At 37.9% G+C, this 27,705-nt stretch overlaps 2 protein-coding genes across 4 annotated transcripts; both read right to left on the bottom strand.

Annotated features, from left to right (window-relative positions):
• Positions 1-242: 242 nt before the first annotated feature.
• Positions 243-10,899, bottom strand: LOC105194483 (integrator complex subunit 3). 3 transcript variants are annotated; one of them, XM_011159408.3, is made up of 10 exons: positions 10,382-10,898; positions 9,251-9,849; positions 8,610-9,171; positions 8,335-8,527; positions 5,527-5,692; positions 4,781-5,329; positions 4,609-4,702; positions 4,154-4,521; positions 3,507-4,071; positions 243-3,383 (listed from the first exon to the last, which is right to left on the bottom strand). In XM_011159408.3, the coding sequence occupies exons 1-10, from the start codon at positions 10,454-10,456 to the stop codon at positions 3,309-3,311; spliced, it is 3,246 nt and encodes a 1,081-aa protein (XP_011157710.1). In that variant the 5' UTR covers positions 10,457-10,898; the 3' UTR covers positions 243-3,308. The 3 variants fall into 3 exon arrangements, with proteins under 3 accessions (XP_011157710.1, XP_011157712.1, XP_011157709.1); XM_011159410.3 differs by having other exon boundaries at positions 5,527-5,665; positions 10,382-10,897; XM_011159407.3 differs by having other exon boundaries at positions 4,609-5,329; positions 5,527-5,689; positions 10,382-10,899.
• Positions 10,900-15,645: 4,746 nt separating this feature from the next.
• Positions 15,646-18,054, bottom strand: LOC105194482 (hsp70-Hsp90 organizing protein 3). Its single transcript, XM_011159406.3, has 5 exons — positions 17,643-18,054; positions 17,193-17,402; positions 16,933-17,086; positions 16,768-16,868; positions 15,646-16,662 (listed from the first exon to the last, which is right to left on the bottom strand). The coding sequence occupies exons 1-5, from the start codon at positions 17,661-17,663 to the stop codon at positions 16,465-16,467; spliced, it is 684 nt and encodes a 227-aa protein (XP_011157708.2). The 5' UTR covers positions 17,664-18,054; the 3' UTR covers positions 15,646-16,464.
• Between the last annotated feature and the right edge of the window lie 9,651 nt (positions 18,055-27,705).

The following is a 27,705-nucleotide window of genomic DNA, read 5'->3' on the forward strand; positions in this document are numbered from 1 at the left end:
TAGTGTTCTCAGACATGCATACATACACATATTCTCATCATGTTGTATGTATATATAACATATATCACATGTGTGTATATATGTAACAACACACAATCAGAAGATGCATAATGCAATCGATTTTTGGATTAAACAATTTTACAAGAAATAGTACGTTATACTGGTAAGTAAATGTTGATACTCTTTGTTTTCGAGACTTAGGTTTTACAAAAGTGTTTAATGTTTTTTTTTCTTTCTTTTTCTGTTTTGGAAGGTACCGTAGTATTTTTAATATAAATTTTTTAACATTTCAGAAAAACATCTCGAATGCAATAATAAAACGACAAACGATTCAGTGTAAAAAATCATTCGAATATTTTTAAGAGAATTAAATACTTGTACAATGATGAGATCGACTTATCGAGCCTGCAGTCGATCACCGCCGCGCGAATCAATTTCACCTTATATATATCTATTTACAGATATAAGGATGTAAAAAGATATACAAAAGTACAATACACAAGTCATATCGCAGTGTCGCAGTTTATAATCGCAAAAATTAAATCATTCTAATAAAATTTGAAACAAAAAAAAGAAATTTATTTAAAGTTAACATTGAATCGCTCTGATCGTTACTTTAAAGTTAATAACCTTCCGTCATGCGGACCATTTTATAAAAAGTATCCCTGCGTCTCTCGTGAATAATTGTGCTCATATTAAGAGAGCGCACTTGAGAAGTGAAGGATGTTTACTCAAATTTTATAAAAGAAATCCCTGAGAATTTCTGGGTTTTTTAGGAATTTTATTCAAAATTTCAAGTAAAATTAAAAACATTTTAAATGCAGTTTTAAAATTCATTTAATTTATTATTTATCTATTAATGTTCCTTAATAATACAATCACAAAGAAAAATTATTCAAATTTTAAATATTAAAAATAAAATTTTGAACAAGTACTAAAAAGAAAAAAGAATTAAATGTGACATATATGTCTGCAATACACGTAGTTTATCAAAAGTACAGAATTCAAAAGGTGATTAAACCAGGGTTGTATCATAAATTTCAAAATTACATAGATAATTTACGTATTATTTACATTATGTTTATACAAATTTTTTTTATGTAGACAATTCAATGTAAACTAAGATAAATATCACAGTAAAAGTAATTAAATTATAAAATTGTTAATAGATCTGACTTTATTAATGAAATAAAAATATATGTTAAAAATTAAAAATAAAGAAATAGTATTAACTTTTGTTATTTTTATGAAATCTGAATCTTCTATGGATCTATTGTTTACATAGATGACATGTAAAATACATAATTTACATTGTACACGCGTAATATAAATTATATTTCACGCGTAAACGTTCAACCCTGGATTAAACACAACATTAATTTAGAACAATGTATTGTCTTCTATTGTCAATAATTTCTTTATAAAAATTTGTGAGTCGCACGAGAATGTACACATGGGAACATAAATGCTTTTTCATGTATTCTCATTCCTTTTCATGTTTTCTCCGATACGGAGCGTGCAACTTTAAATGTTAAGGCATTTATGTACGTGTATTATATACGTCATATTTATTACAGATTGATTTTGCATTAACTAGAAAAATTGATCAAAGAAATTATTTTGTTAGAGAACAAAAATTGAAATTTAAAAGTAAAATTTTAAAGATTTTTTTGAATATAAATAAAATCCCATAAAAATATGATTTTCAAGAATAAAAAGTAAATTTCCTGAAAATTCCAAGTTTTCTCAGTTTTTTCTGGTAGTAAACACCCTGTGAATACATTTGGTCGTAAAACTGTACGCTTCTCACCGGAATGTGACATACATGAATTACGTCTCGACGTTCCGGCAGAAGGTCCTTAATTCTAACTAACAACTCATTCGAATTGCATTTGGAGTCATGGCAACGAATATGTCCAATCGTGACAATTCCTTTGACAAAAGATTTCATAAAGAAAAGAAAACATCTTCATTTAAACATTTTAGACAATAGATAAAAATGATAATCACAATTAAAAAAAAATGCAAATGGGATATATTGCGTTGCTATACCCCTTGCAATGTTGCCAGATTCTGTTTCTCGTTTTCATGCTTGTGAAGAAAACGGTTATATTTTACAGCTTCTATTTCTTCACAGCCATAGCAATTGTAATGTCTCAAGCAAGAATAAACCATGTAAATCTTTCTTATAATGTGTTTACATATTTTTTTCTTTATATATCATATGTATGTATATACATATATCCTAATATGTATACATATATAAAGATATGTGTGTATATGTATATATATATGTATATATGTACATATCTTACACATGCAATAATTGATTAAGATTTACATCATTTATTCATTTACAAATTAAAAAGGGAGTGCGATATAATTTACATTATCAAATGTGGAAGTATGAAAACATTATTCTGATATATATTGCCCAAAAAATTCATAATTTCCTACTCGACATTATAATTTAATGACTACACTGAAGAAACAGAAACCTTTAACAATTTTAAGTTGTATTTCTTTTACTTTTTGATAACTATTTAACAGACATGAGCGGTAGCCTAATATATATTTCGCATACATTTCGAAAAAAAAAACGTAGGAAAATAGGCTAATTGACATACCGCTTGGTATCTGGTATCACTTGTATCTGTCGAGTTTACCGGAAAAAATATTAACTAGTATTCATCGATGTAAAAAACATGTTTAAAACAAGAGATCGTATTTTTAAAAAAATACGATTAATAGTTCTCATACGCTGTGATTTTCAATTTTTAACAAAATGTTTTAACAATAACAATCAGAGTCTGGCAATTTTGCTGTTGCTCTGAGCAACATGTTTATATGAAACATAGTAAAGATTTTACTTTCATATATATATATATATATATATATATATATATATATATATATATATACATACACATATATACACACACATACATACATACATACATACATACATACATACATACATACACACACACATACACACGCACACGCACACGCACACACCTCTCCGCATTCATTCTTAGCATATTATATGTACAAAGTTGCACTAAACAGATATTATATATATATATATATATGTATGTATGTATGTATGTATTTATATGTATACATACATATATATACATATATACATATACATATACACGCATACATACATACATATATATATGTGTATGTATGTGTGTGTGTGTGTGTGTATATATATACATATATTATCTTACTATTCTTAAGGCTAGTTTAGCTTGCTGCACACACGTGACGTGGTCCATGTGACATATGAAGACACTGGGTGGTCAGTCGCTGTCCGAGCCCACTGGATTGATCTTTTTTCTTTTTTTCGCTTGCTTTGGATTAACAATTTCTTCTTCCTGTAAGTGACAAAAAAAATCGTTTATCGCCAACTTTTCAATAATAATTGAATATGTCGTATAATATAAGACATTGTCTATTTTATATGATCTATATACAAATAGAATTTTTAGAAAACTCACCTCACTGGTAGAGGTACTATCAATATGATATCGCGGAAGTGGTCTCTTCAGATTGGATCTTTCTCTCGTGTTAGCACCGGTTTTTCTGTGGCCACCCTTACCACTAACACCACTTCCCCCGGAGGAAGCAGTGTGTTTTCTCGCGGAACTACTCGGTGGTGGCGGTTCATTCTCCTCATTAATTTCTGCAAGCGCAAATAGGTCGCCGTAGCTTTTTCTTAACGAGTCGCTACCTGCTGTCTGCGCTTGCTGTAATGCCCTTTGCATTCCTTCTGAATGATACAATTGCAATTCCGCGGAAGACATACAGTGTTGGCGTAATTGATCTAAATGACCGAGAACCTGTTCGCCGGTAGGAGGACCAGACTGTTGATTTTGTTTAGCTCCAGAACGTTTCCGTTTGTTTGGACTGGTTGCAGGGTAACGGGTGCTAAGCAAGTTCGCAAGCAGCTCACCGAGTTTTTCTTCGTAGTCGCGACACCAGTAGCGTAGCGCGGATACGACAAACTTATCATCGTCAACGCTCTGCCGGGCGAATAGTTGTCGTAAAAGATCCAACGTTGGCCTATAATGCATTATTCAAATATAAAGTCATATAATAAATTATTTTACATTAAGCTTTGTGTCTAGTAATTATTCTAACTCACTTTTCTCGCTTAAGCATCAACAGGATTGAGGTAAGCGCCTCCGCGTGATTACGAAATTGTAATTTCGGCAAAACCGGCAGTACGTAATCGATGGGAAAATCGTGTGCGAGTATGAGCTGCCAGAAACAGTACTGCTCAAATGTTTCCCAGTTTAAGCTAGCTGTCAATAGCGCGGTGAACGATTCCTTTTTCAACATCTTTAAATGACCTTGCATTATTTGACAAACTAGATCCTGCAACTGATACGAGTCCACAGTGGACACGACCAGATGCAACAATTGAACATTTCCGAGGGCAACGTTTTGAAATCCTGTATACACGTCGGGCACGAGATAACACAACATAAATATGTTGTCTTCGTGGCAAAGCTGCAACAAAAGCAAGCAACAGGTTAGAACTATAACTTTGAATATAAATACAATATTTAATTTATTCTTATATCTGTGTACACGTACCTTTAAATCTGATACCAAACACGCGTCTAATTTTTTTTCTCTCTGCGCGCAAAAGTCCTTGTATACTGATGCTTTGACATCGTTTAGAACATTGCTGAAATGGAATAGTTGAAAGGTTACACTATTTGTTTTTACTCTTTGTTCGTTAAATATGTCATACTTTTCGTCTAACCTTGGTTCGCCTTCTCTCTTTCCCTCTTCTCTGCCCCAGACTTTTAAAAAATAGAGAAGGAGGTAACCTATCCTGGATTGAACCGACTGCATTTCTGCCAATACCCTGGCCAAAAGCTTTCGCCTATTATCTTCCTCTTTGCATAATTGAAATTGGTTTCTAAACATAACAAACAACGGCGTGCTTATACTATCAGCCAGCGCTTCCTCGTTCAAATTATCCGACGGAAAGATCTGTGCCGTGATTTGCGACGATAAGATAGTTGATATGCAGGACGCTAACGCAGGTATCGTCTCTGCATCTATTTCATCCTCCACGACCATTTGTACTATTCTTTCCATCGTTTGGCACCTCGACTCATTATCAGTCTCCATATGCAATGTTTCTATGCTAGTTCGCAGCTCCTCCGGCTCCAATATAAGACGCAAATGCGACGTGATATCCTCTTTTTTAACAACACAGTTTGCGTTCTTTTGCTCGTTTTTCAATTTAACCGTAGACAACGGTACATCCTCCTCGTCCTCTTCATCTTCCACTTTCGTCACTATTCTAAAATACAAACAAATACATAAAATTAAATCTATATCTCTGAAATATCAAGTTTAATTTTTTGATACAAATTGCGAATGTATTGATGAATCAAAGTTCTTTTAAGCTATAATTCTTCCATAAAAAAATTAATGTACGCTACATATATATATATAATAGATATTGCATTTATAATTGATGTAACAGATATAACTAACCTAAGAGGAGACTCCTCTTCTTCGTCACTGAACGCTGGTTCTGGATCCTGTGCCACATGGTTATTCTCCACCGTAGAATTTGTAGTATTCTCTATTACAGTTCCTGGATTGTGCTCCTTGTTGAGCTCTTCCATTTTACCTGAATATTTCAGAACCTTATTACCTGCTTAAGGACACGATGTGAAAAGTTAGTAAGCAATAAATGTGCTGAAAGCTGAAAGTGAATCGTCAGATTTGTCATATTTAGAAAAAAAATTCCTAAAAAAATCTAACTAGATGATAGATAGAAACCTAACTAGATAAACTGCATTCAGCAGAAAAAGTAGCTTTGCAACTGTTGTAAGATTCTATGATAAGATTGATTCTTGCCCTTTCTTGCTAAATCTGAATGTACAAACCAATCATATTAAAAAAACTCACAACATTTTTACTTATTATAATTTTAACCCTTTCAGTACCACAGATGGTGAATATTTCAATGTTGGATATATAAATACGTTCAGCAATGGTGCATCATAAAAGCTGCAAATTTACGCTGAATCAAGTACCATAAATACTACAAGCATATTTATTCGACATTAACCCGTAAAAGTTATACCTCCAAATAATAACATAACGGTCACATGGGTCCAATCAGTCGCCATTTGCCAACTTTTTTTGATATTTCGTCGCCAAAATTTTGCTGAACATACCTTGAGGTCCGTTCTTTATCATCCAATAATTTTTTTAATTAGAATTTAATATAATGAAAAAATTCAAATAAAAAACCTGCAAAATTTGACTTTTTACAAAAATATTCATAAAATTTTTAATTTTTGAAATAATGCAACAAAAATTTAGAGGTGTATTCTCAAAATAGTATACTTTCAGATAAAAAATAGTTTTATAGAAGGTTGTTCAATTTTGACTGGACTGTGTATCCTTAAAATTAGCGTGGGGTCCAAAAGACCTTGGGTGACCATTACGGATTAATAGTGAAAAAAAGTATTAAATCAAAACTGAAATGCACCACGGATTGCAGAGTATTTCGCGCATGCACAAATTAAAAGTAGAGTCACTAGAGCAATGATTCTCTGCATCAATGAATAAATAGAAATAATATAATTAATTATAAAAAAGTGTTTTAACCAAATTTATATGAAAATTAAATCTAAAAAATATCAATTTGCAATTTGTTACTTTTAAGTCTCATTATTTTAATTCATATCACTGCATCAGCCACTAAACAATCATTAGTATGTGACTGTTTTTCTTGAACAGTCACTTACTAATGATTGTTCAGTGGCTGATGCAATGATTCTATTCAGCACTGAAAGAGTTAATAGGTTCTAAAAAATTTTAATTTCTGAATTAATATTATTTTAACTTCAACGTCTAACATTACATTTTACAATTTTAACATTAAATTTTATAAGGATTCTGACTTCCGACCTGTTTCTAATAAACTTTTGCGCGGAAATGCACAGTATGTGACGAGAAATGTATTTTTTTCAGTTTATTAATCCTTGAAACAAACTGTAGTATCTTATGTTATTAGCGTAGCATCCAAATTATACAAAATTTTATTTTATTATTTGACGAATGCGATATTGAACAATTGTGGAATCACCAGTTTATTTAATATGCATAACAAATATATACAATTTTTTTAATGATCAGGTACCTTCTCGTCAAATGCCTGGTAAAGTTTTAGAATGGTTAAAATACTTTTATCATATTTCTCTCAGCAAGCTTATCGTATCACATAAGCACATTAATTTTATAGTGTTTCTAGTTTTTAATAATAATTTTTAGTAATAATACCTTTTAGTGTCTTTTACTGATTATATATCACTATAAGTCTAATGCATAATTAAAAGTACAGGCAATAGGAAATGAGTAAAGGTACAGTTCAATATGTTAAAAAGAAGCATATAAAACTTTTCTTATTCAACATATTGAACTGTTCCTTTTGTTCCTTATTCTTTGTTCATTATTCCATTTATGTTGGATCCTTAGTTCCTTCTAATATAAAAAATGAAAATAATTCCAAACTATAGAGCACATAATATTTAATTTGGAATTTAAACAGCATTAATAAGGCTTTTAGCCTAATAAACAAATTTTGTCATGATCAAAACATAGCTGTGTCCACAATGTTAAAAGTGCATTCACGTTTTCAATTTAAATTTCCCATTCCTAAAATTCTCCAAGAGAGATTTCCACACTTAAATAAATTTAATGTTAAATTTAAATTCTCTAAATTGTATCATACATTTTAGTGAAAAGTATGAATAATAAATGTGCAATATTAAACTCACTCCTATTAAAATATTTTTTAAATTTATAATAATAAATCTTGTTTTAAAAATTATATATTAATTACTACATCAATTTAATTATTACACATTTTAAGTTTTAAGAATTCTCGAGTATAAATATCAAAATAATTGTTAAATATTTATCAAAAAAAGAGCTATTTAAACCTTATAATAAATAAAATTTTTTCATAAAATTTCTTCAAATTAATGATTTAGCATATCATTCACGAAATGTTAAGATTAAAATTAAATCAATGTGAATTTAGCAATTAGCAATAAAAATATAAAATAATAAAAATATGAAATAACATAAAAATGAGATCTTTTGTCTAAAATTTATATCCAAGTTACTTGCCCACGTACAAAGTTTTAGTAATTTATCTTTAAGTGAAAATTCACATCGACGTATAGCATCGTGGACAAATTCTTTTAGACAAATTTTACCAGATATATTTTTTCATAATGTGATAAGATGAGATAAGATTAATATGCTAATAGAGTATTTTACCAGGTTCTGAGTTTGGTAGACAGAATTCTTTGAAGGTTTCCCGTATCTTGCTCCTCAATTCTCGATCGAGTTTCGGGCTATCGAATAACGGGTATAAACTAGGCAAAACGCGTTTCTCCAAAATTTGTCGCAATGATGAAAATATGCCGTTTCTCACTTTATCCGTTAGCACGGGATAAAAGTTTGGTATTATCTGTAAATATCGTAGAATTTTGTAGAATTTTGCAATGAAAAAAAGAAGTGAATGACGATTACATGACATAAACACAACTCACCCTGCATAAAAAATCTAGAAGTGTGGCAGTGACAGGTGGATGAGACCTCATTGAATTGTGCATAACAAGAATCGCTGGCTCAATGTTCATGATGTTGTCTTTCTCAGGTTCAAAGAACAGCCAGTCGTAGAACAGAGCTAGCTTCGCATTACTGGCAGCCACAGTGGAAGTGCACGTTGTGAATAACCACCCTATTACTGCCCATCGCGGAATAATGTCGGAGCACAGCAGTTCGTTCGTGGGATGTATAACTCCAACAATGAATCGAATAAGATCACATCTCAATGATTGAGATTCAGGTGTTGCCAAGTATTGCCTCTGAAACCAATCCTGATAACGCTTGTGATTTCCAAAACGGACGTTACTCGTCAGAAACACAAGCTTTCTCTCCATTTCCGGTGTCAAACGAGATTGCAAAAATCTTCTGGAGGTTCTAGTTTGTAATAACTGAAGAACTCCACTAAAATTTGGACAAAGATTTTTTGGATTGAGTAATATATCCTTCCACAGTGCTTCAAATTCTGGTATTCTCGCGACGTTCTGCAGTAAACGAATGAAGTCTCTGAAAAATATAATTGATCGCATTAACTTGTCTAATGTTCGTAGTTTGCAGCTTTCTAATCACCCATTGGTGTGCGTACCTTCCGATGGCCAGGCAGTCCGCCATTCGCTCCCTTATCAGAGATACCGTGAAGGTCACTTCCTTTTGCCGCAAACCAGCCAAATGAGGTGCATTGTGGTCTTCTATTAACCGTAAATATGTGTACACAATTGATGCTACTAAAAGAGGAAATTTGTCCAACCACGTTCGATTCTCTTGAAAAATATCTAAGAGAGTGTCAACTAGACACAAGTTCCTCGGGGAAATATCCCCACCTGCCGCATGCCTCAATAAACTCAAACAAAGATTATCCACATTAGTTACACTAGTCCTTATCATTTCCCTTAGCAACCACAGTAACTGGTTCCTGGTGACATCATTGAATCTCAAATATTTGTCCAGTACTAATTGATTGAGATGGGCCATCACAATGCCTAGGCCATCTCGCGTGATCAATGTCAAGTCTCTATAACTCTTGGCAGCATTCTGCGGATCTGTCAAGATCATCATTAGTAAACCCAGGGAAACATCTTCATACGTCTTCTCCTTGCACATGACATTATTCAATGTATCGTGGATCTCCTTCTCAGAAAGTCCCGCAATCAGATTTTGGAACGTTGAGTAGCATCTCTCGAATTTCTGAAAACACATATCGTCTCGTTTGATCCTAAGTGAAACAAAAATCTCTATAAAAATAGAAGATGATGTCAATTCACTATTCAGTGCTTTCTTTCAGGAACAAGTTGCCTTTGAGCGCACAAAGAGAAACAATTTCCACGCGAAATAATTGAGAAAAATTACATGTCGCCATCGAATCGCCTCGGAATGGGAGGGAGAGCAAAGGATGCGTGAAAAAAGGCGAAAGTGCGATATTTTGGGTAAAACAGTCAGATGCATCGAAAAGGTGCAGGCAATTGCAGCTGTGGCAGACTGCCCGAGAAGGAAAAGATTTGTAGGTTCGAGTGAGCAGGAGAGCATCGTAAGGGACGGGAAAGCGAAAGGATGAAGAAGCTCGTGTCGCCCTTCTTCAGGAAAGTGTTCGAATTCCGCGCGAAAAGGCGCGTTTTCGCATGTGGCGCCGCGCGTTCGCCAACGTGCGCGACCGTCGCAACAATGGCGGAGCCCTCGCACCCGATACGTATTCGGTGACTATTTCAAATATTTATGTTACCTCTTCCAGCTCGTCCTTGTTCTCGATGCAGGTCACGTTGAACAGCCGGGACGTCGGAGTCTTGGGCTGCTCCATCGCTCGCTGGCTGCGCCGCGGCCGGCCCGTGAACGTTAATCGAGGCCCCCGTCGAGCCCTCAGCCCTCAGCCCTGTGCCCCTGGCCGCTTGTGCTCGCCTCCGTACATCGTGATCGTCTCGCTGGCCTACTCGTTCGCTCTATCTCGCTTCTCACGTCTGTCTCTCTCTCTCTCTTTCTCTCTCTTGCTCGCTCGCTCACACGCATGCACGCACACGGCTCGTATCGTCCGCTCACTCTCTCTCTCACACACACTCTTTCTCCCTCTTTCTCGCTTTCTCCCACTACGTCTCCCTTCTCTCTCTCTTTCCCGCTCCAGGTTCCCTCCACCGCCCACTCCTCGCCTCTCGATGACCGTGTGCCGTGCTGCGCGCGGACCAGCCACCGTGTTTACTCCTCGTCTCGGTAGACCTCCCTGACTCCGTCTACAGCTCCGATGCGATTGCGCATTGATAGATGCGCCCAGTCGCCGAGAGGGCCCCGCTTCGTGTCGCGATGCCCCCGGCGGTCGTCGTTCGCCAATCAGCGACTACCAGCCCGTACACACGACGCCACCCGGGTGGGGTACGATGGAAAAGTAGTGCGAACCGTGGCCAGAGCCGGCTGCACGCGGGGTACCTTGGGGTGACAGGATTAAGCGCATCGTCCTGCGCTTCACAGCTCTGTCGTCCGCGCTAAAAAAGTCACCGACAGTCTCGAATCTATAGATCAGTTCCGATCGACAGATAACGATGAGGAATCTCTCTGTCTCTCTCTCTCTCGCACGCGCGCGCGCGCGTTAACTGTTGAAGAAAACACGTCATTTCGCATTAGTAATGCCTTTGCAATTTAAGACAAAACGTTCTACGAAACTTGATGCGCGATGCGACAATTGGATGTACGATAGAGAACGGAAGAGATTGATATTTCCCTCAACACTCGCACCTGCGAGCGCGCGGTCCTCGGCACGATCCGCACTTTTTCGCCCTAGGAATTTTTTTAACCGGTTAATCACCCGGCGGACAGCGGAGCGAATAACGGAAGGTGTCTTCATGGTGGATTACGTTTTGCCTCTTTGCGCCGTGGCGCGAGGCTTTGTGCAATTACTGTAAAGCGCAACGACGAGTCGTGAACTTCGTCCTTCGCTCGCCACGCGTTATTAATAAGTTACGTTGGGGCGTTGTAATGAGGCGCGCGGGAACTTTCGCGGTCCCGACGGCGAATGAGGAGAGATGAGAGAACTGTTACGATATACACTTGAGGATCAACTTTGTTGGACTCGGAGATAGTCGGTTGCGAAAACCATGCTCTTGACCGTAGCGCGAGGAAGCAGGAGTCGGCTCTCCTAATCCATATAGGAAAATTGCGTCTAAAAAAAAGGTGAGACTCCCATAGTCGAGTTACATTTTCCTATAACAGCTGAGAATGATACTCTCGTAACAAAAATGATGAAAGAAATCACGTTATGAAGAAACTCACTCGTCATCTCGATAGCTTCGTAACTCCTTCAGGTTTGCAACGGTGGAAATATCTATTTTTTTTTTTATATAATATTTTGTACTAGAAAAAGTTGCTTATTTAAAATAAAAGAAGATGCCACAGGGGACAGTAAAATAACTTTATTGAAAAACTCAATGTATGAAAGCAATACGCACGTTACACTTCTTTTTTTTTAATAATATATTTATTTGGCTGAAAATAAAAGAAAATATGGGAGAAAGGAGAATTCTGAAAAAATATATTTTTGTTAAATTCGGAGGTGGCAAAACATCCCGTTTTATCGGTCATAGAGCCGTGCGTGCGTGCATCGAGGGGACGCTGCGCGTGCGCGCGCGCATGCGCAGTCACGACGGATGAGCCGTGAGCAGCAGCAGCAGCAGCAACAGCAGCAGCCGCCGCCGGCACCGCTGTCGCCGACGCCGACGCTAATCGCATTGGGCGTCCTGGCAGCCACGTTTCTCTCGTTTCATCGTTCGAGCGTCGTCGCGGAACGCCCTTCGTCCGGTGAGGAACTTGGTTTCCACGGGTCCGCGCGAGACGAAATCGCGGGCTCGCTCTCTTCGCGACTACTCCGTATCCGCCGACACCCTAACCCCTCGGAGCCTTCTTCGTCGTCTCGAACTCGTGCTCGCCGCGAACGTTCGTCCGCGAGGCGTCTCGAGGTGGTCGAGTCGAGAGAGATGACGTTCGTCGCCATCTTTTTGCCGCCATCTTTTTGCGCGAGGCGAGAACGCGATTTTCCGGCCACGTCGTTCGATCGCAGCAACGTTCAGCATTGTCGTCGTGGCGCTCGTCTCTACGCGATGCGCGAGAGAGAGCACTCGTGCACAGTGACGTTAACGATTTCGAAGCAGCGGCTCCGGGATTATTCGAGCCTCGTCTGACCCTCCTTTTCTCGTCGACTTCCTCTCGGTGTACGAGAGACGAGATCCGGGTTGGCGAGATTTCCGTCGAAACGCTATCTTTTTGCCAAAGAGGAATATTCTCTACCTCGTTCTACTTCGCGAGAACGGATGATGATCCAATGATGCAGCGAAAAATGGCACTCGTCGCGAATTCGCACCAACCTGGGACACCTGCGAGCCCCCCCCCTCAGTGCCGTATCCCTCGCGGCGATGCGATCGTACCCCTTGCTCGTAAATCGTGACGGGATGTTTGCGAATATTAAACTGTCTATTTCTGTAGATTACATTATCATTGGCGATTCTCGCGCATCATCGCAGGCAATAAAGAATCTTCGGTGCGCGCGTCAAGTGACGCGGCAGCACGCGCTCGCGCGCGCACGCACGTACGTACATACATATGTACGTACGTCCATACGTCCAAGTGACCGAGTCGAGCTCTCAAACAGAGCTGAGAGCTCAGTCCGTGGTCACACGTTTACCACGCGAGCTACGAACGTGAGATATAACTGGACCGGCCTGCGAGCCTACGCAGAGAAAAACCATGCGGGGGGGAATACTTGGGACACACGCCATTTTGTTCGTACGCGAAACGCGCAAGATTTAATATATCGAGGCGAACGCTGCCCTGCGAGTACGTGAAACTATCGAGGAAAGTGGACCCTAAACGGTGGGGAGTTCTTTGTTGCTTTGCGAAATCGCGAAAGAGGGAAGAACGTCGGGAAGGAGAACGCGGCGCCTTATCTCTCGCGAAAAACGAAGCTCGCGACCAATCGTCGACTTATCTCGCTTTACGAATACAACTCTCGTATTCTTCATGAATGTAACTCCCCCGCGCATTGTAGTTGCGCCTGTAATCGTGCAATTTGCACGGCGATCGTTCGTAAAGATTGAGAATGCGAGCGGCAATAATAAACCCATCTCAATCCTTTATAGGATCTCAAAGGGAATTTATCATACTGATATTTGTTTTAAACTTATTGCAATAATAAATCTTACAGCAATGTTCGAAGTGATGATTCATGCTTCGCTAATTTTCGAAAGTTCAAGTTCCTCGGAGTAGGACTTTTTGAGGTCACGAGTCATAGAATTTTAGTACTCGTGTAATTTCATCGTTTAACAGCTGATTGGATTCTTATTATAGGCCTTATAGGCATGCTTATCTTATCGCGTGATCCTAGTACGATATTATCATATTATCGCGATTTAATGAGCACATTCCTGTAAACATTCTCTTTTGACCGTTACTTCGAATTTACTCGAGTATGAACGTACAAAAAATAGTCGGGTTGCCTCTCTCTCTCTCTCTCTCTCTATCGCCAAGTTATTTAGTTGCAAAACAGCTCTTTCTGGAATGATAGCCAACGCCAGGGGAACTTGATACGGCATACCGAAGAAGAAGAGGAAGCTAATCTATTTAAGCAAAACGGGAAAGACGTAATCAGATGGAATCTGATTAACTATGCCATACGTGATTTCTGAAGCACTGTATATTTTTTAGGAGCTAGTGGCCGTGAGAACGAAACACAAGTTCAAACATAACTCGACAACATGTTTTTTTTTTTTTTTCGTACAACAAAACAGCTGAAAAATGTTGCCAATGGATGTGAAAATACGACCAACTTGCGTGATTCAAATCGTTCTTCATATTCTTAATATTGTACTTTTTTTTACGTTTAATACAATATTAATATCATGCGCATTGTTTCCCCTTGTTTGCCACGCTCTACACGAGTTGCGGTCCAGTTGTTTCTTGTGTCTATGCTATGAACCGCGATAATATGCACGCGTGAGAGAGTAATTACATGCCAGGATCGTATAAAAAAAATACAAATGAGAGAAGGGGAGGGGGGAGGGCACTAGACATGCTTAAAAATGTAAAAATAAAAATGTGAAGGAACAGAAAACGTTTTCTAAAACTATTCAAAAGCAGACAGTGCATTTCATTTAGTGGACGCAAGAATAGAATTTATCAGTATTATTTTGTCAATTAAATTAAATTAAAATACAGTGTGCCAATTCTCTCGTTTCTATTCGATAACGATTATTCTAAAACTACTTATACACTACTGTAGAAAGATGTTATTGATTTTTATTGAGGTTGAACAGATATTTTTCTTTAAGCAACTTATTCCATTTTACATTATTCAATACTCTCCCAGATAACACGAATGGAGAGAGACGTTGTAAAAAGACATCTTTTAGACATATGTGTTGTCTGAGTTTACATTGATTATTGATTTCTTTAGCTGATAGCAGCTTAATTAGCTCTGATCAGTTAATTCCCACATTATCATTGCTTCCCTTCCTGTTTGCACTTTAAGACACCACTTCGCAAATGATCCAAACGTCCGACCTGAAACCGCTCGGTGAATCTCCTTTTACTTCTCGCCCCGTTGCACCGCGCATATTTTTGCCATATGTTACTTTCCCGTATTGCGCAATTCAGTTGCATGCGAGTGAAACACAAAACGACAAGTTTCAAAGGATGTTTTAAGAATCAGGCTGTAATATTTATCGATACTGTTTTTAATTTTACTTTTATTAGGTATGCGATATCGTAAATCGCGGTTCATAGTTCACAAGCTGCGTGTGTAATGAGACGTTGGTGCATTTAAATCGTGAACAAATATCGTCGATAACTTATGAACTATAAGTAGATATAAGTATACCTATAGTTCAAGTGTACTTATAAATGCTTACAGAGATATACTTTACAGAGATATACTTATGAACAGATATATATATAAGACTATAAGTAGAATCTTTAGTCTCTTTTCAGGCTCAACTGGAAAACTTGTCCACTAAGTTACTGCAATGCAGAAAATTTAAATAGATATATTTAAGTATTCCATTTTAAATAATCCCAATCGGGGATTTAATCCTCAATTTTAAAAGATACTCTACAATCACGCTTGATTTATTATAAAGTGCAGAAAGTAGAAAAACATACGACACACACACACACACACACACACACACACACACACACGCGCGCGCGCGCGTGCATGCAGGCGTATTATCTTAATGTTAAGCTGTCACCGTTATACTTCGTTGTATAAGAATCAATGACGAAAGACAATGTTTCTTATCAAGTTTCTAAGTTATAAGGAATGCGAATGTGATGCAAATATGAAATTCTTATTAGCATTTCGAACAAATGCTACTTCTTAGAGAATACATTCATATTTCGTCACATGATAATTAAGTATACTAACAATGTATCAATTATTAATTTATGTTTCATCGCAGTTATCTTTTGCAGTTTGTAGATACAAACTATTAAACTTATTCATCACATACTGTGAAGAAACGTATAAATTTAATAAAGAGTTAATTCATTTTCAATGTAAATATCGTTTTACACATTCTTTTGTAAAATTAAAAATAATATATAAATAATATAATATGTATAATATGATAAAATATATCACTTTTATCACAATGAAGAACACCTTCAACGACAGTTGTCATAGTCAAATATTAGTTTTATCCATTTGTTACTTTATATATCAATAACATTGAAACGTTATGTTATTTCTTAATTTAAATTATTGAAAGTGGATTCAAATAAATTATCAAAAACACTTGTGATTTTTCTTTACGGACTCGTTGCTACGTTTGTACTTTACCGCACTTTTTTCTTTGTATCTGTGCTTTCTTTCACATAGATATCATCCAATTCGTTGGCCTCTTCTAACAAGCAGTGAGAAAAGTCTCCTATCATTGACTTTCTTTGGTGTTTTAGGAAGTAACGAAGTCCCTTTGCGATGCCAAAACCAATCATAGCTACAGACATCGTTAGCAACGCCATCAACAGAGGATGCTGCAGCAGAATACAGAATTATTATATCGTGCATATTATAGCAATAATCTAATTACGTATCATTTTGAAATTGATAATTAAAAAATATTAAGTACGACTCAATACCGTTAGAGTAGGCTTGTTTGTAAAAACATAGTCGGCGATTACAACTGTAACTCCCAATATAATACCAACGCCAGCTCCAAGCCAAGGAATTTGTTGATCAGCTGTGAAACATTATTTTATTACGTTCCAATTTTCATAGTTCCAAAATAACTCTGTACCAAGTACCTCTTCTGTCTTTAATCAATGACCTAGACGCTTTGTTCATCGCTTCTAAAATCTTAGGCTCGTTTGGTTGCAAGGACAGAGCTTTGTTATAAGATTCAAGCGCTTCATTATAGGAGGACAATTTCAGTTCAACCTCGCCTTTCCTAAAGTAACCCTGAAACAAATACATATTGACATATATTTGATCTTTGCTTTAAAATTAAGACTTAAAAAAATTAATTTTTGAATTTGTATGTATATAGGAGTGTTGTTTTACATACTTTCGACCAGTCAGGTTTTAGTCGAATAGTCATAAGAGCATCGTTCAAGGCGTCACGATACCGTTCCATCATTAAGAGGGTAAAGGATCTGTTGCTGTAGAGAGAATAATTTTTTGGGTCTAACTTAATTGCGTGTGAGTAATGAAGCATTGCTTTTTGATACTTTTTCTCCCTAACACATGCATTTCCTTGCTGCTTAAGGTTCTCCACCTAAGTGCAAAAAATACCTTGTTTATTTACTTTATATCGTATATGTGTGCGTGCGTGCGTGTGTGTGTGTGTGTGTGTTTGACATCATATTCCGTTTAGAGATTAATGAAAGAAGAGATTCTCGTCTTGTCACACAATATAAATAAAAGGCATATAAAGGCGCGCATTTCTTTCAGAATTGTTATCTGATGTATACAACATTGATAAGCATGATTGCAAAAGCTTCGATAAGCTGCTCACCTCTGCTTCTTGCGCATTCATACTTTCATTCACAATATTCCTCAATTTTTCAGAGGAAGCCTAAGGAGCAGGCCTCGTGATAAAATAATGAATCGATCAACTATTCCCCAATTAAAGGGTTCGCCCTCGGGATGTTTTCTCGATCGAACGTAATCGTCGAAGAGCAGACGAGCACCTGTCATGTCTACCAAGTATCAACTCGGTAGGTGCATGCGCGCTAACGTAAAATAAATGTGTGTGTGTGTGTGTGTGTGAATCTTACGTGAATTGCGCACGCATTCCTGCGTCATAATGAAAGCTCTCGTCTAACGAAAGCACGTCCGATTTACTTGAAAATATCAACTGACGTATTATCGTCATGGAAAAAAAAAACAGCTTCCAAATCTCACAAGTGTGCTTCGCTCAAACTTTGATTAGCCTTATTGGCGATTCAACTGTCGATCAACTGTCGAAATTATTCTCGTAAAGTGAGAAAAATTGTAAGTTTAAAAGAGAACGCAGAAATTTAAAGCGCTGACTTTATTGCAATTTGCATCGTGTCGTATCTGTTGAAAGAGCAAATGCTTGAATTACAATAATCTTAAAAATTGACAAAGTAACAGAAGAACATAATCAGAAAAGAGATTGCACCATCTGAAATTCTAAGAATTTTATCAATTTCCAAAACTTTTCTATTTCTCAAAATTTTTCATATTTTCAGAGATTTTGTATTATCTAAATTTTCAATACAGAATTTTTTACACTGTCTGAATTTTAGAGGTAGGATTCAAAAACTGAAAAAAATGTGTCGATTAAAAAAACTTTAAGTAATGGAAAAAGAGAAAGGAGTAGTAATAACAAACATTCCACAATATTTTAAGAAACTTTAAATTTATTTTTCTTATTTCGTTTATATTATGAATACAGCTATAATTAATTATAAATTTAATTATGATTGAAATAAATTAACTATTACAAGTCTCATTCGTATCGCCTTGAAATTGCAAAGGTAACAATATGATATTTCTTTTAAAACCGAGAAAAATAAATTAGCGAATTAATCGCTGGCTTCGTCAAAAATTTTTTGCGTGATATCTCGCTTACGACTTTACGACTTCAATATGGCCGCGACGAGTAGACAGAAACCCCCTAAAGCAAAATGTTTAATTATATAAAATTGTAGTTTTAAATCTGATCTTATTATTTTCCATGAGTTAAAAGCCAAACAGAATAATTCTATAATCATTTTGTTTACAAAATAGAAATGGGTATTTACTTCACACAGTGCAAGTTCAATCGAAAAGTTAATCTTATCATTCTTTTTTTTCTAGTTCTAATTTTTAAAACTAGAAATAGATTAAGTGTAAGTTCACCTAGATTAAAGTTCATCAATATTGAAATAGATCATATTATGCACTTGATACGTAAATTGTCTTCAATCGCGCAGTATATGCCTTTTTTATAAATATGTATTATATATAAATGTAAATATGTACAATTATTTCAAATTTTTGTTTCCATATCTTCGATCAAACACCGATTAACTTATCAAATAATTATACGTTTTGTTAGCATGGATAAAAGTATTTCGTTTTATTATTTGTCACACGCGACAAGATTAGATTAAGGACAGTACAATTTGAAAGCTTGCTGCAAATAATTCGTAGTTAGTCGTCAATTAAGTTAAGTTAATTAAAGTTTGATCGAAGTTGTTTTATATTTTCATTAAAATAGAAATAGGAGAAAGAGCCCTTATAGAAATGTATTACTGGTAGTAATAAATTTGCCAGTAATTTAAGTAATATATTACTTATTTTAGTAATTTAAAAGTACTGTAATAGAACTTTTAAATTACTAAAACAAGTAATATATTACTTAAATTACTGGCAAATTTATTACTACCAGTAATACATTTCTATAAGGGAGGAAAGGATTCAGGAACCAAATAGGGCGAAAATAGAAGCAAGGTTCTTTCATTCATGATTTTAATGTTCGAAATTCTTCATTTCATACAAATTAAGTGTGGGGAGAGTTATAATACAAACTTAAGATATATACATCAATATTTCGTGAAAACTGCTCACAATAGCTATGTAACTTATGTCCGTTAAATCCCGCCAGATCATTCCTATCCATCAACCGTTTTATTAACCTTCTTTTTTTTGTATGATTATTTTTATTGCCGACTTTATCTCGCGTACATTATGCAACAAAACTTGGCAAGTCGTTCGAATAAATGTAATTTTTTTTTCTTTTGCCTCACAAAGTACTCTCTCGAGAATCGGCGTTCAAGCCCGCCTTTCGCGTTTCTCGCGATCTTGCCTCACTTTTTTCGGAAGTCACAAATCCGGAGAGAGGAATATATCTCTTGGACGTTCGAGATACGTCATGTTCGCATTGCGGACGAGCTCTACTGCGAGGCGAGTCGACGCGCCAGGATGTTCTCCTTCGATGCTTAAATCATTTTTTTTTCTACAACAGGGTGTCCCAGAACCGTCGAGCATCTTTCAGCGACAGATTTTATGACGGACGATAGGAATCTAGATATCTCTTTGGCGAAAGCTCAACGTGTCGTTGTTCCCGAAAGAGGATATTAATATTAATGACGAAAGATTTATTTCTCAAACGAGTCCAATGTTTTCTCCTTCGACGGCCGTCTCGGACACCCTGCAGCGTATCGCATGCTTCGCCGACGCGACTCTCGCGAGAAATGGACAGAGATTGTATTGTGTTGGGACACTCGCAGAGGACACAGTCGGGGCGAGGCTTTCGCTTCTTCCTCACCGCGGACTTGTGTCACGCGTACGCGGACGGAAATCACCGGATGCGGTCTCAGCATTCTTTTGACTCGTTCGCTGGAGAGCTCGTCGCTCTGATCAATTCGCGTGTCGCTACTTAGCGGGAGATCTCTATTCGAATCAATTAATTTAGCGCTAATAATACAAACTCGAATAAATTCGCCGCGCGCATACGAGTCGATCGATCGCGAGGCAGACGCGTTTCGACTCGAATCGAATCAGGCCCTTGAATCAGGCACAGCCGTGGCAGCCTGTTTTTTTTCTTTTTCTTTCTTTCTTTCTTTTTTTTTTTTAATAGACCTGCTTTCGATTTATGTTACAAAGTCCTCGCGCGGATAACAAAAGGCGACGCACACACGCACGCAACAATAACGAATAGAAGCCGCTCGCTTTGTTCCTCTCACCCAATCGAATTCAACATAATTGGAAGATTAACAATGACGAAGATTTAAATCGTTACAAAAGGAAATTATGTACAAATTAAATTAATATAACAGAGAAAAGAAAAACAGAGAAATGCGAGAGACGGGAAAATCCGTCGATTCTCCGCGCTCGAATCGCGGTCCCAATATATGTACACATCTCTTATCGTCGCGCGCAAATTTACGTTATCGGTATATCGACACGCGTGATCGCTGCGAACCACAGGCAGGCAGGCAGGCAGGCGGGCAAGCAGGCAGGCAGGCAGGCGGGCAGGCAGGCAGGCAGGCAAGCAGACGGATGGACGGACGATCCGTCTGCCGACACGCATACATCATGAGACACATCGCTCTTTACGCACTCAACGCATCACAAATCACCGTCGTCGATTTCATCAACGCGAATTATCGTCGTATCATGTTCACTCGCTTTTCCCTCTCTCTTCCTTTGTTTTGCCCTTCCGTCTTGTCATTGTTATTGACGCTCACTCTTTTTTTTTTTGTCGCGCGGTTTTTCTTCCACGCTTTTTCTCTCATGCATGATTCTCGAATAAACAGAAGCACGAGCACGGCCGGAGTTCGGGGACGGGGAGGCTCGCGTGGAACGCGACGAAAGTACATTATTCCGGGGAAATCGCGAGACGAATCGTGTAAATATGCGCGAAGAAGGACACCAACGATTCGTCGCGAAGGAGAAACAGCTTGAACGGACTGGTCTCGAAACTGAGCAAAGACCTCGCGGTGCGCCTAGGCGACGATATATTGATGAGGGAGTTTATGGCAGAAATAGATGTAAAGGTCGGATTGAGGTGAGAAAATGGAGCATGGACACCAAGAACTTTTCACACAACGACGAAATAAATATTGTACGGAAGTCTCCTCCCTCTCCCCGTGTCATACGTCGCGTGAATAGTTGAGTGTTAAATGTTTTCTATCTCGTATTTTATATTTCATCGACGTTGACATTTCTTGGTGCAACCTATTATAATTTCGCTCGCGAATAAAACTTGTAGCTGCACGGTCGTGTTATACCTGCAGAGAAAGACAGAGAGGGAGAGGGAGAGAAAGAGAGATTTACGAAAGGGGGATAAAGTTGGGAAGCAAGACCGGATTTCGATTTGAAGGATGGCTAAAATCGACCGTGAGAAGACAGGAATATCCCAACAGTCCTTAGGAAAGTCCGAAATCGCGAGTGCGACGATTGCACAAGTTCGAAGACACGATCGAGAAAGGCTAACATCGCAGGGAAGGTTCGAGGCAACAAGAAGACGGAGATAAACACGATTGGATTAACTCTCCAATTCACCCCCTCATAAATTACACCTAACATAATTAAAAAGGCTAATTAAGGCTCCTGTCTATTCGCCGCGGCCATATTGAATCGTGACGTCATAAGCGTGAAATGACATAATTTTGTCCGACGTGCCATTTGTAAATAAAGATAGTTTGGATAAAGCAGACTAATTAGATGTCTTTAAAACACTTGTAAAAATGCAAAACTATCCTTTTTCCGTCTAACAGATAGTAAATAGTTGCAAAAAGCACGTAAAGTGAAGCTATTCAGGCAGAAAAACACACGGTTAAGCTAAAGTTTCCGACGTGCCATTTGTAAATAAAGACAATTTGGATAAAACCTAACAGTCGGTAAATAGTCGTAAAAAGCACGTAAAGTAAAACCTATTCGGACAGGAAAACACACGGATAGCTATTAAAAGGAGTGAAAAATGTGCTTTCATGTGCTAAAATTCAAAGAAACTTTACTCGCGGTCTATTTTTAGGAAATTGATAAATAGAGACAAGTCATATTTTCAATAAAGCACATAATAACAAAATGACATGCACGACAACATCTCATCGTCAATCTGTCACGTTTCACGCCTATTAGTTCTAATTTTATCCGCGACGGAATGTCGCTACCGTGAACGCGGATTTCTCGGCTGAGGCGCCAGGAGCCTTAAATAATTAGATTGTCGTTGCGCGGAATGGAGTACACGGGATGGCCACAGCCTAGTCTTAGTTTAAAACCTAATCTCGCCGAGTCGTAACGCGCGACACGACGTAGCGACACGGGTAACGCGAGCAAATTTTCGTCGACGAAAACTCAAAGGATGCATCGGAGAGTCAGCGAGGAAAATCTGCGTTTCCCTTATAAAGTGATCCGCGCGAGTTCCCCGGGACGGCACGGAGGGAGCGCGATGTGTTCCACGCGAGCGAACCCCGAAAGCTGGCCTGCACACAAATCTTTTTCCTTGCTAATAATATAGTTCCTCTCTTTATTCGCATTTTTTCGCTTTGTATACTTTAATTAGTGAATATAATATATATATGTATAGGTAATAATTGCAAATACAACTATAATATATAATGAATATACGAGCCTTTGTCAGGGGGAGCAATGCAGTCGTCATCAAAAGTCACGGGGTACATTGTATATATACCTATACATGCAAATATCGAGTCGCCCGGTCGTCATCGTAATAATCATCATCTCACTCGCTCTGTTTCTTTCTCACATTCTCGCACTCTTATATGTATACGCACGTATATGCGTATGTACATTGTACACACATATGTATATACATACACGTATACACACGTACGTAAGTCTATTCATTTTTTCTCGTCGTTCTATCTGCTTATTCTCTCGTGTGTGATCGGTACTGAAAACGTAAGACTACTTCCTCGCGATCCTTAAGTCACAATTGTCAGTCATCCGGAACGCATCTTAAGTTTCCTTCCGTTTCTATAATTTTTTTTTTAAGCACATACAAAATATCCCTTCGCTTCCTCGATTCGGCATGCAGCGATCGGTCCCTTTTTTTCTTCCATCGTTCGGCAGCGATCAATCGCGCGGAAAAGCTCAGCTCGTTTCCGTCGATCTTCCGCGTCGAGATCGCAAGCCTGTTATCGACCAGAGACCGCCGAATTGGCCTCTTTGTGAAGAAAACCATTTTGTTTCCGATGATACGTTTCCTTATCTTTTGAAGACTTTAGCGATTAAAAGTCATTCTAAAAAAAAATTTTTGGCGATTAAGCCAGGAAGAATTTTACATTCGATCGGAGGACAAATGTTCATCTTGTGCGAGTATGGGCTTTCATAAGCCCATTTCTTAACGAGATCGATCGCCAGCATGCCGTGAACTTATTTTGATATGAATTCACAATGGGGAGGAAAAAAAAACGAACACATTCGTTACGAATCGATCGATCATATCGTTGAGATTTTATATGTCCCCAACGTCGCGTGTCTCTTCGTTCTTCTTCGTTCTCTCCTTCGTGATTCGATTTAATCTCTAAGGCGCCTTTTCAGTCAACACGTGGATTCTTTCGGGCCTCGCTTCTCTGTCTCAGGCCCTCGATACTTTCTTCGTATTTAATGTTGCGTCAACTCTTTATCCACGGATATCTCTATTTGGATCCAAAATACATAATATCTGCTCCTACGAATCATGTTACGTGATCGAATAAAACTATACAACCCCACGACTTTGTGATCCAAGTTGCAAATGTTTATATATATATATATAAACATTTGCAACTTGGATCACAAAGTCGTGGGGTCGTATAGTTTATTATTATTATATATATATATATATATATATATATATATATATATATATAATATACATAATTAACACATACGTATAATTATATATAAATTTATATGTATATAATATATACAAATGTATAAATGTTTACATTTTTATACATAAAATATCATGAAGTCTTCGGTTATCAATTTCCATTGATCGTATTATTTTGGCGACAGATGCAGGAGGGGCGGGGGACCCAACGAACCGTAGACAAAGAGTTAACGTCTTCTTTTCTTCAAGAGAAAAACTTAACGCGTGTCGTCGCGCGCATCATTTCGGTGCACGGGCGAATTATATTATTACAAAGTTTTCTAGCAACACATCACAGTCAAAAAAGCATATCGCTACGTGACGAACGAAATCTCGTTCCGTTACACAGTGACTCTTGTCGAGCGCGGCGCGGGGAAAAATGAGGAGCGGAAAACAAGAAGTACCGTCGTGAAAGCTGCAGGAAAACTGTAAATATTCCGGAGCGGCGAAGAGTGAGTTTCGTTGTTCGTACGTCTCTTTAGCTGCATCACGTTGCAAGTTAGTTTTCTCAAAACCGCCAACGCGCGAAATTTACGGTGGAATAAGAAGTATAACGCGATTGTGCGATATTATTGACCGGAACCTTCGCTTCTGATAAGAAACGTCGCATGCGACGAATCCGGCGCGAGCATAGACCGAATTCCCGTATCGAGGCGGTATTGTGCGATGAAAGACCTGTAGTAGCTGCACGTTTTCTCGACAACTTTCTCAAAAATCAGGTGAAGGACTTTCCCTTATCGTCGAAATGTGGAAAGAGAATCTTCCGAGTTCTTTCCTCGATTCTCTCCTCCTTCGAGGATGATACCTTCATTCGACGTGCGAGGACAGCGAGAAAATAGCGCACCTGATATGCTTCCCGTAAAAGAAGAAATGTTCGTAAGATGATATGTCACACTCTACGATCGAATCGCATTTGCGGGCCAATGATTTTGAGATATGCGCTGCCGAATTAATTTGTTCATACGTTTCTCGATTGGAAATCTCATTTAATAATATAAAATTTGACAAGTTGCAATCGCTTCATTTTTTATATATACAATGCAGTCACAGTTGCGCGCGTCGTTCTCACTCCTCGCGAAAACTGCCTAGCATCATTTCGGTACGATGCTTTCAGCGAGGACGAGTGCTTCTTCTCTGGGAATGCAATGAGTCTTCCTACGTGTGACTCTGGGAAGAAATGCGGTGGGAATGACCCGAAACGCCTGCGAAGGATTTAATTGCAACAGAGGAGGGATCATGAAAAAAATTTTGACTCGCGACTCACCGAAGAATTCAATTAAATAGGAATTTGATCATTACGAGAAAGATGTCTTCCCGAGATGTCTCTTTTACGAACATGGAGATTGCCTGCTCGAGGATTTCGAGAGATTGGATGGTTGATTCTTCATTGAGAGAAAAATAAACGATTTAAGTGTACGAGAGGAAGAGAGAAAATCAAGATGTTTAAAATTGTACGTAACCTTTAATCTCTACGGGATTCTTCAATTCCAGTACTTGAACTTGAACTCCAACCGAGGCTATTTTCGATGATCCCATTACCCCATTGTCGAGAAGAAAACCGCGAGTTCTCGTAGCCGAATCTTGCATATAAATATTCCTTATCAGCTTTGCACGTACTACTAAGAGATAATGCATGAAAGATTATGCTATTAACGTGTGTGTATTTACGTGTGCGTGTTATATATATGTACAGTAATTCATGCTTGGCTAATATTGGCACTTGGAATTTTCGTTTATCCGACAAATTGAGAAAGAGTGAGAAAGAGGGGGAGGGAGGAGGAGAGAAAGACGGAGTTCAAGCGTCGTTTGAACCTTTTGAGCGTAGGTACAATCGCGAAGCATCGCTCGTCCGAATACGGACGGAGCACGACTCGTGCAGGATGATTCTGGAGGCAGTATCGAGCGTGTACGACGAGAGAAGAGACACGCGTTTAAAAATAAGGGCATTGATCTTCCGCTCGATGCGTCGCGCACCGACTTCTGGCTATCTGGACGTTGAACAAACACCTGTGGCTGTCGCGCGTCTTACGAACAAAGTGGTGCTTTAATTCAAATTACCGAAAAGAAATAACATCTGTCTACCGAGAAATCGACTCGAAGGAAATTCCTCCTCCAAGAGAATCGAACGACCTTTCCCTGCACTCCGCGATTAACGAGAATGAGAATATTTCCTAGTGTAAGTTTTGATTTTCTTGCATGGAGCAAGCAACAAGCTCGGGACTTTCATTTGTGCGAGACACTCGTATAAAACCATGTGTTTATACTCTGGTAAATCGAACGTATCACGTAAAATTGCTCGTTCTGTCAAACGATCGAAAGAATAATGCCTCCTCTTTCATTTAGAAAATAGCGATCACTAATGATTATCTTTCCTCGCGAAACGATAACGGAGTGATGCTAATCAAGATGCAAAACGTTAAACGCTAAGCGCGATATTTAAGAGCACTTACTTCGCAAGAACGCAGCTACTAGGGCAATGCTTGTGTCGTTCGAGTTTAAGTGAAGCGACGAGCGCAAAAGAAATCGGTTGCGCCTCGTTTAAATTAAGTCGCGCGTGTTACATATCGCGATATTTCCTATTATTTGAACATTGTTTCGGTTCAGTTTCTTTGGCACTGTTTACATTCTCTCTCGACCGGGTTGTTAAGACGATCGATTAGTCAGTCGACGGAGGACGACAATGTTTAATCGAACGTGCTTGCTGTAGCTCAAGTAAATTCATAGCTAACGAAGAACACCGCCTATCGATTTACAAAGTAATCGTAGCGAACATTATTTACAAGTGGTACAATTTATAAAAGGGCACTGACTGGTATAACGTGGTAACTACAGACCTGGAAAAAAAAACGCTCGATACTCGGCCGCGAGTCTTTACCGAGGCATTTTATGCACCAACATCGAAATTTTGTATGGCACAACGTTATCAGCGCAAAGCATTGACGCCGAGGTGATAAAAATCGCCAGTATTACAACAGCGTGTATAAATAAAAATGAAAAAAATTGCACAAGCACCAATATCTTATCTTTTTTTAAAGCAAAAACTTGAGCAGAAAAATAAAAATATGTATTTATAAATTATGAATTATAACTGTAATGTTCAACTGATCTCTTCGTTTTTAAATAAGATCAATAAAAATTTCAATTAAATTAAAATCAATACAGATTTAATATTTATATGTACGCAAGGTAAATATAAATATTTGAATGTGTATATAGGTTGTTTTGTTAGCGCGGCTAACAAAAT

This window comes from Solenopsis invicta, chromosome 14 (assembly GCF_016802725.1).
Source record: "Solenopsis invicta isolate M01_SB chromosome 14, UNIL_Sinv_3.0, whole genome shotgun sequence".
Classification (NCBI taxonomy): domain Eukaryota; kingdom Metazoa; phylum Arthropoda; class Insecta; order Hymenoptera; family Formicidae; genus Solenopsis; species Solenopsis invicta.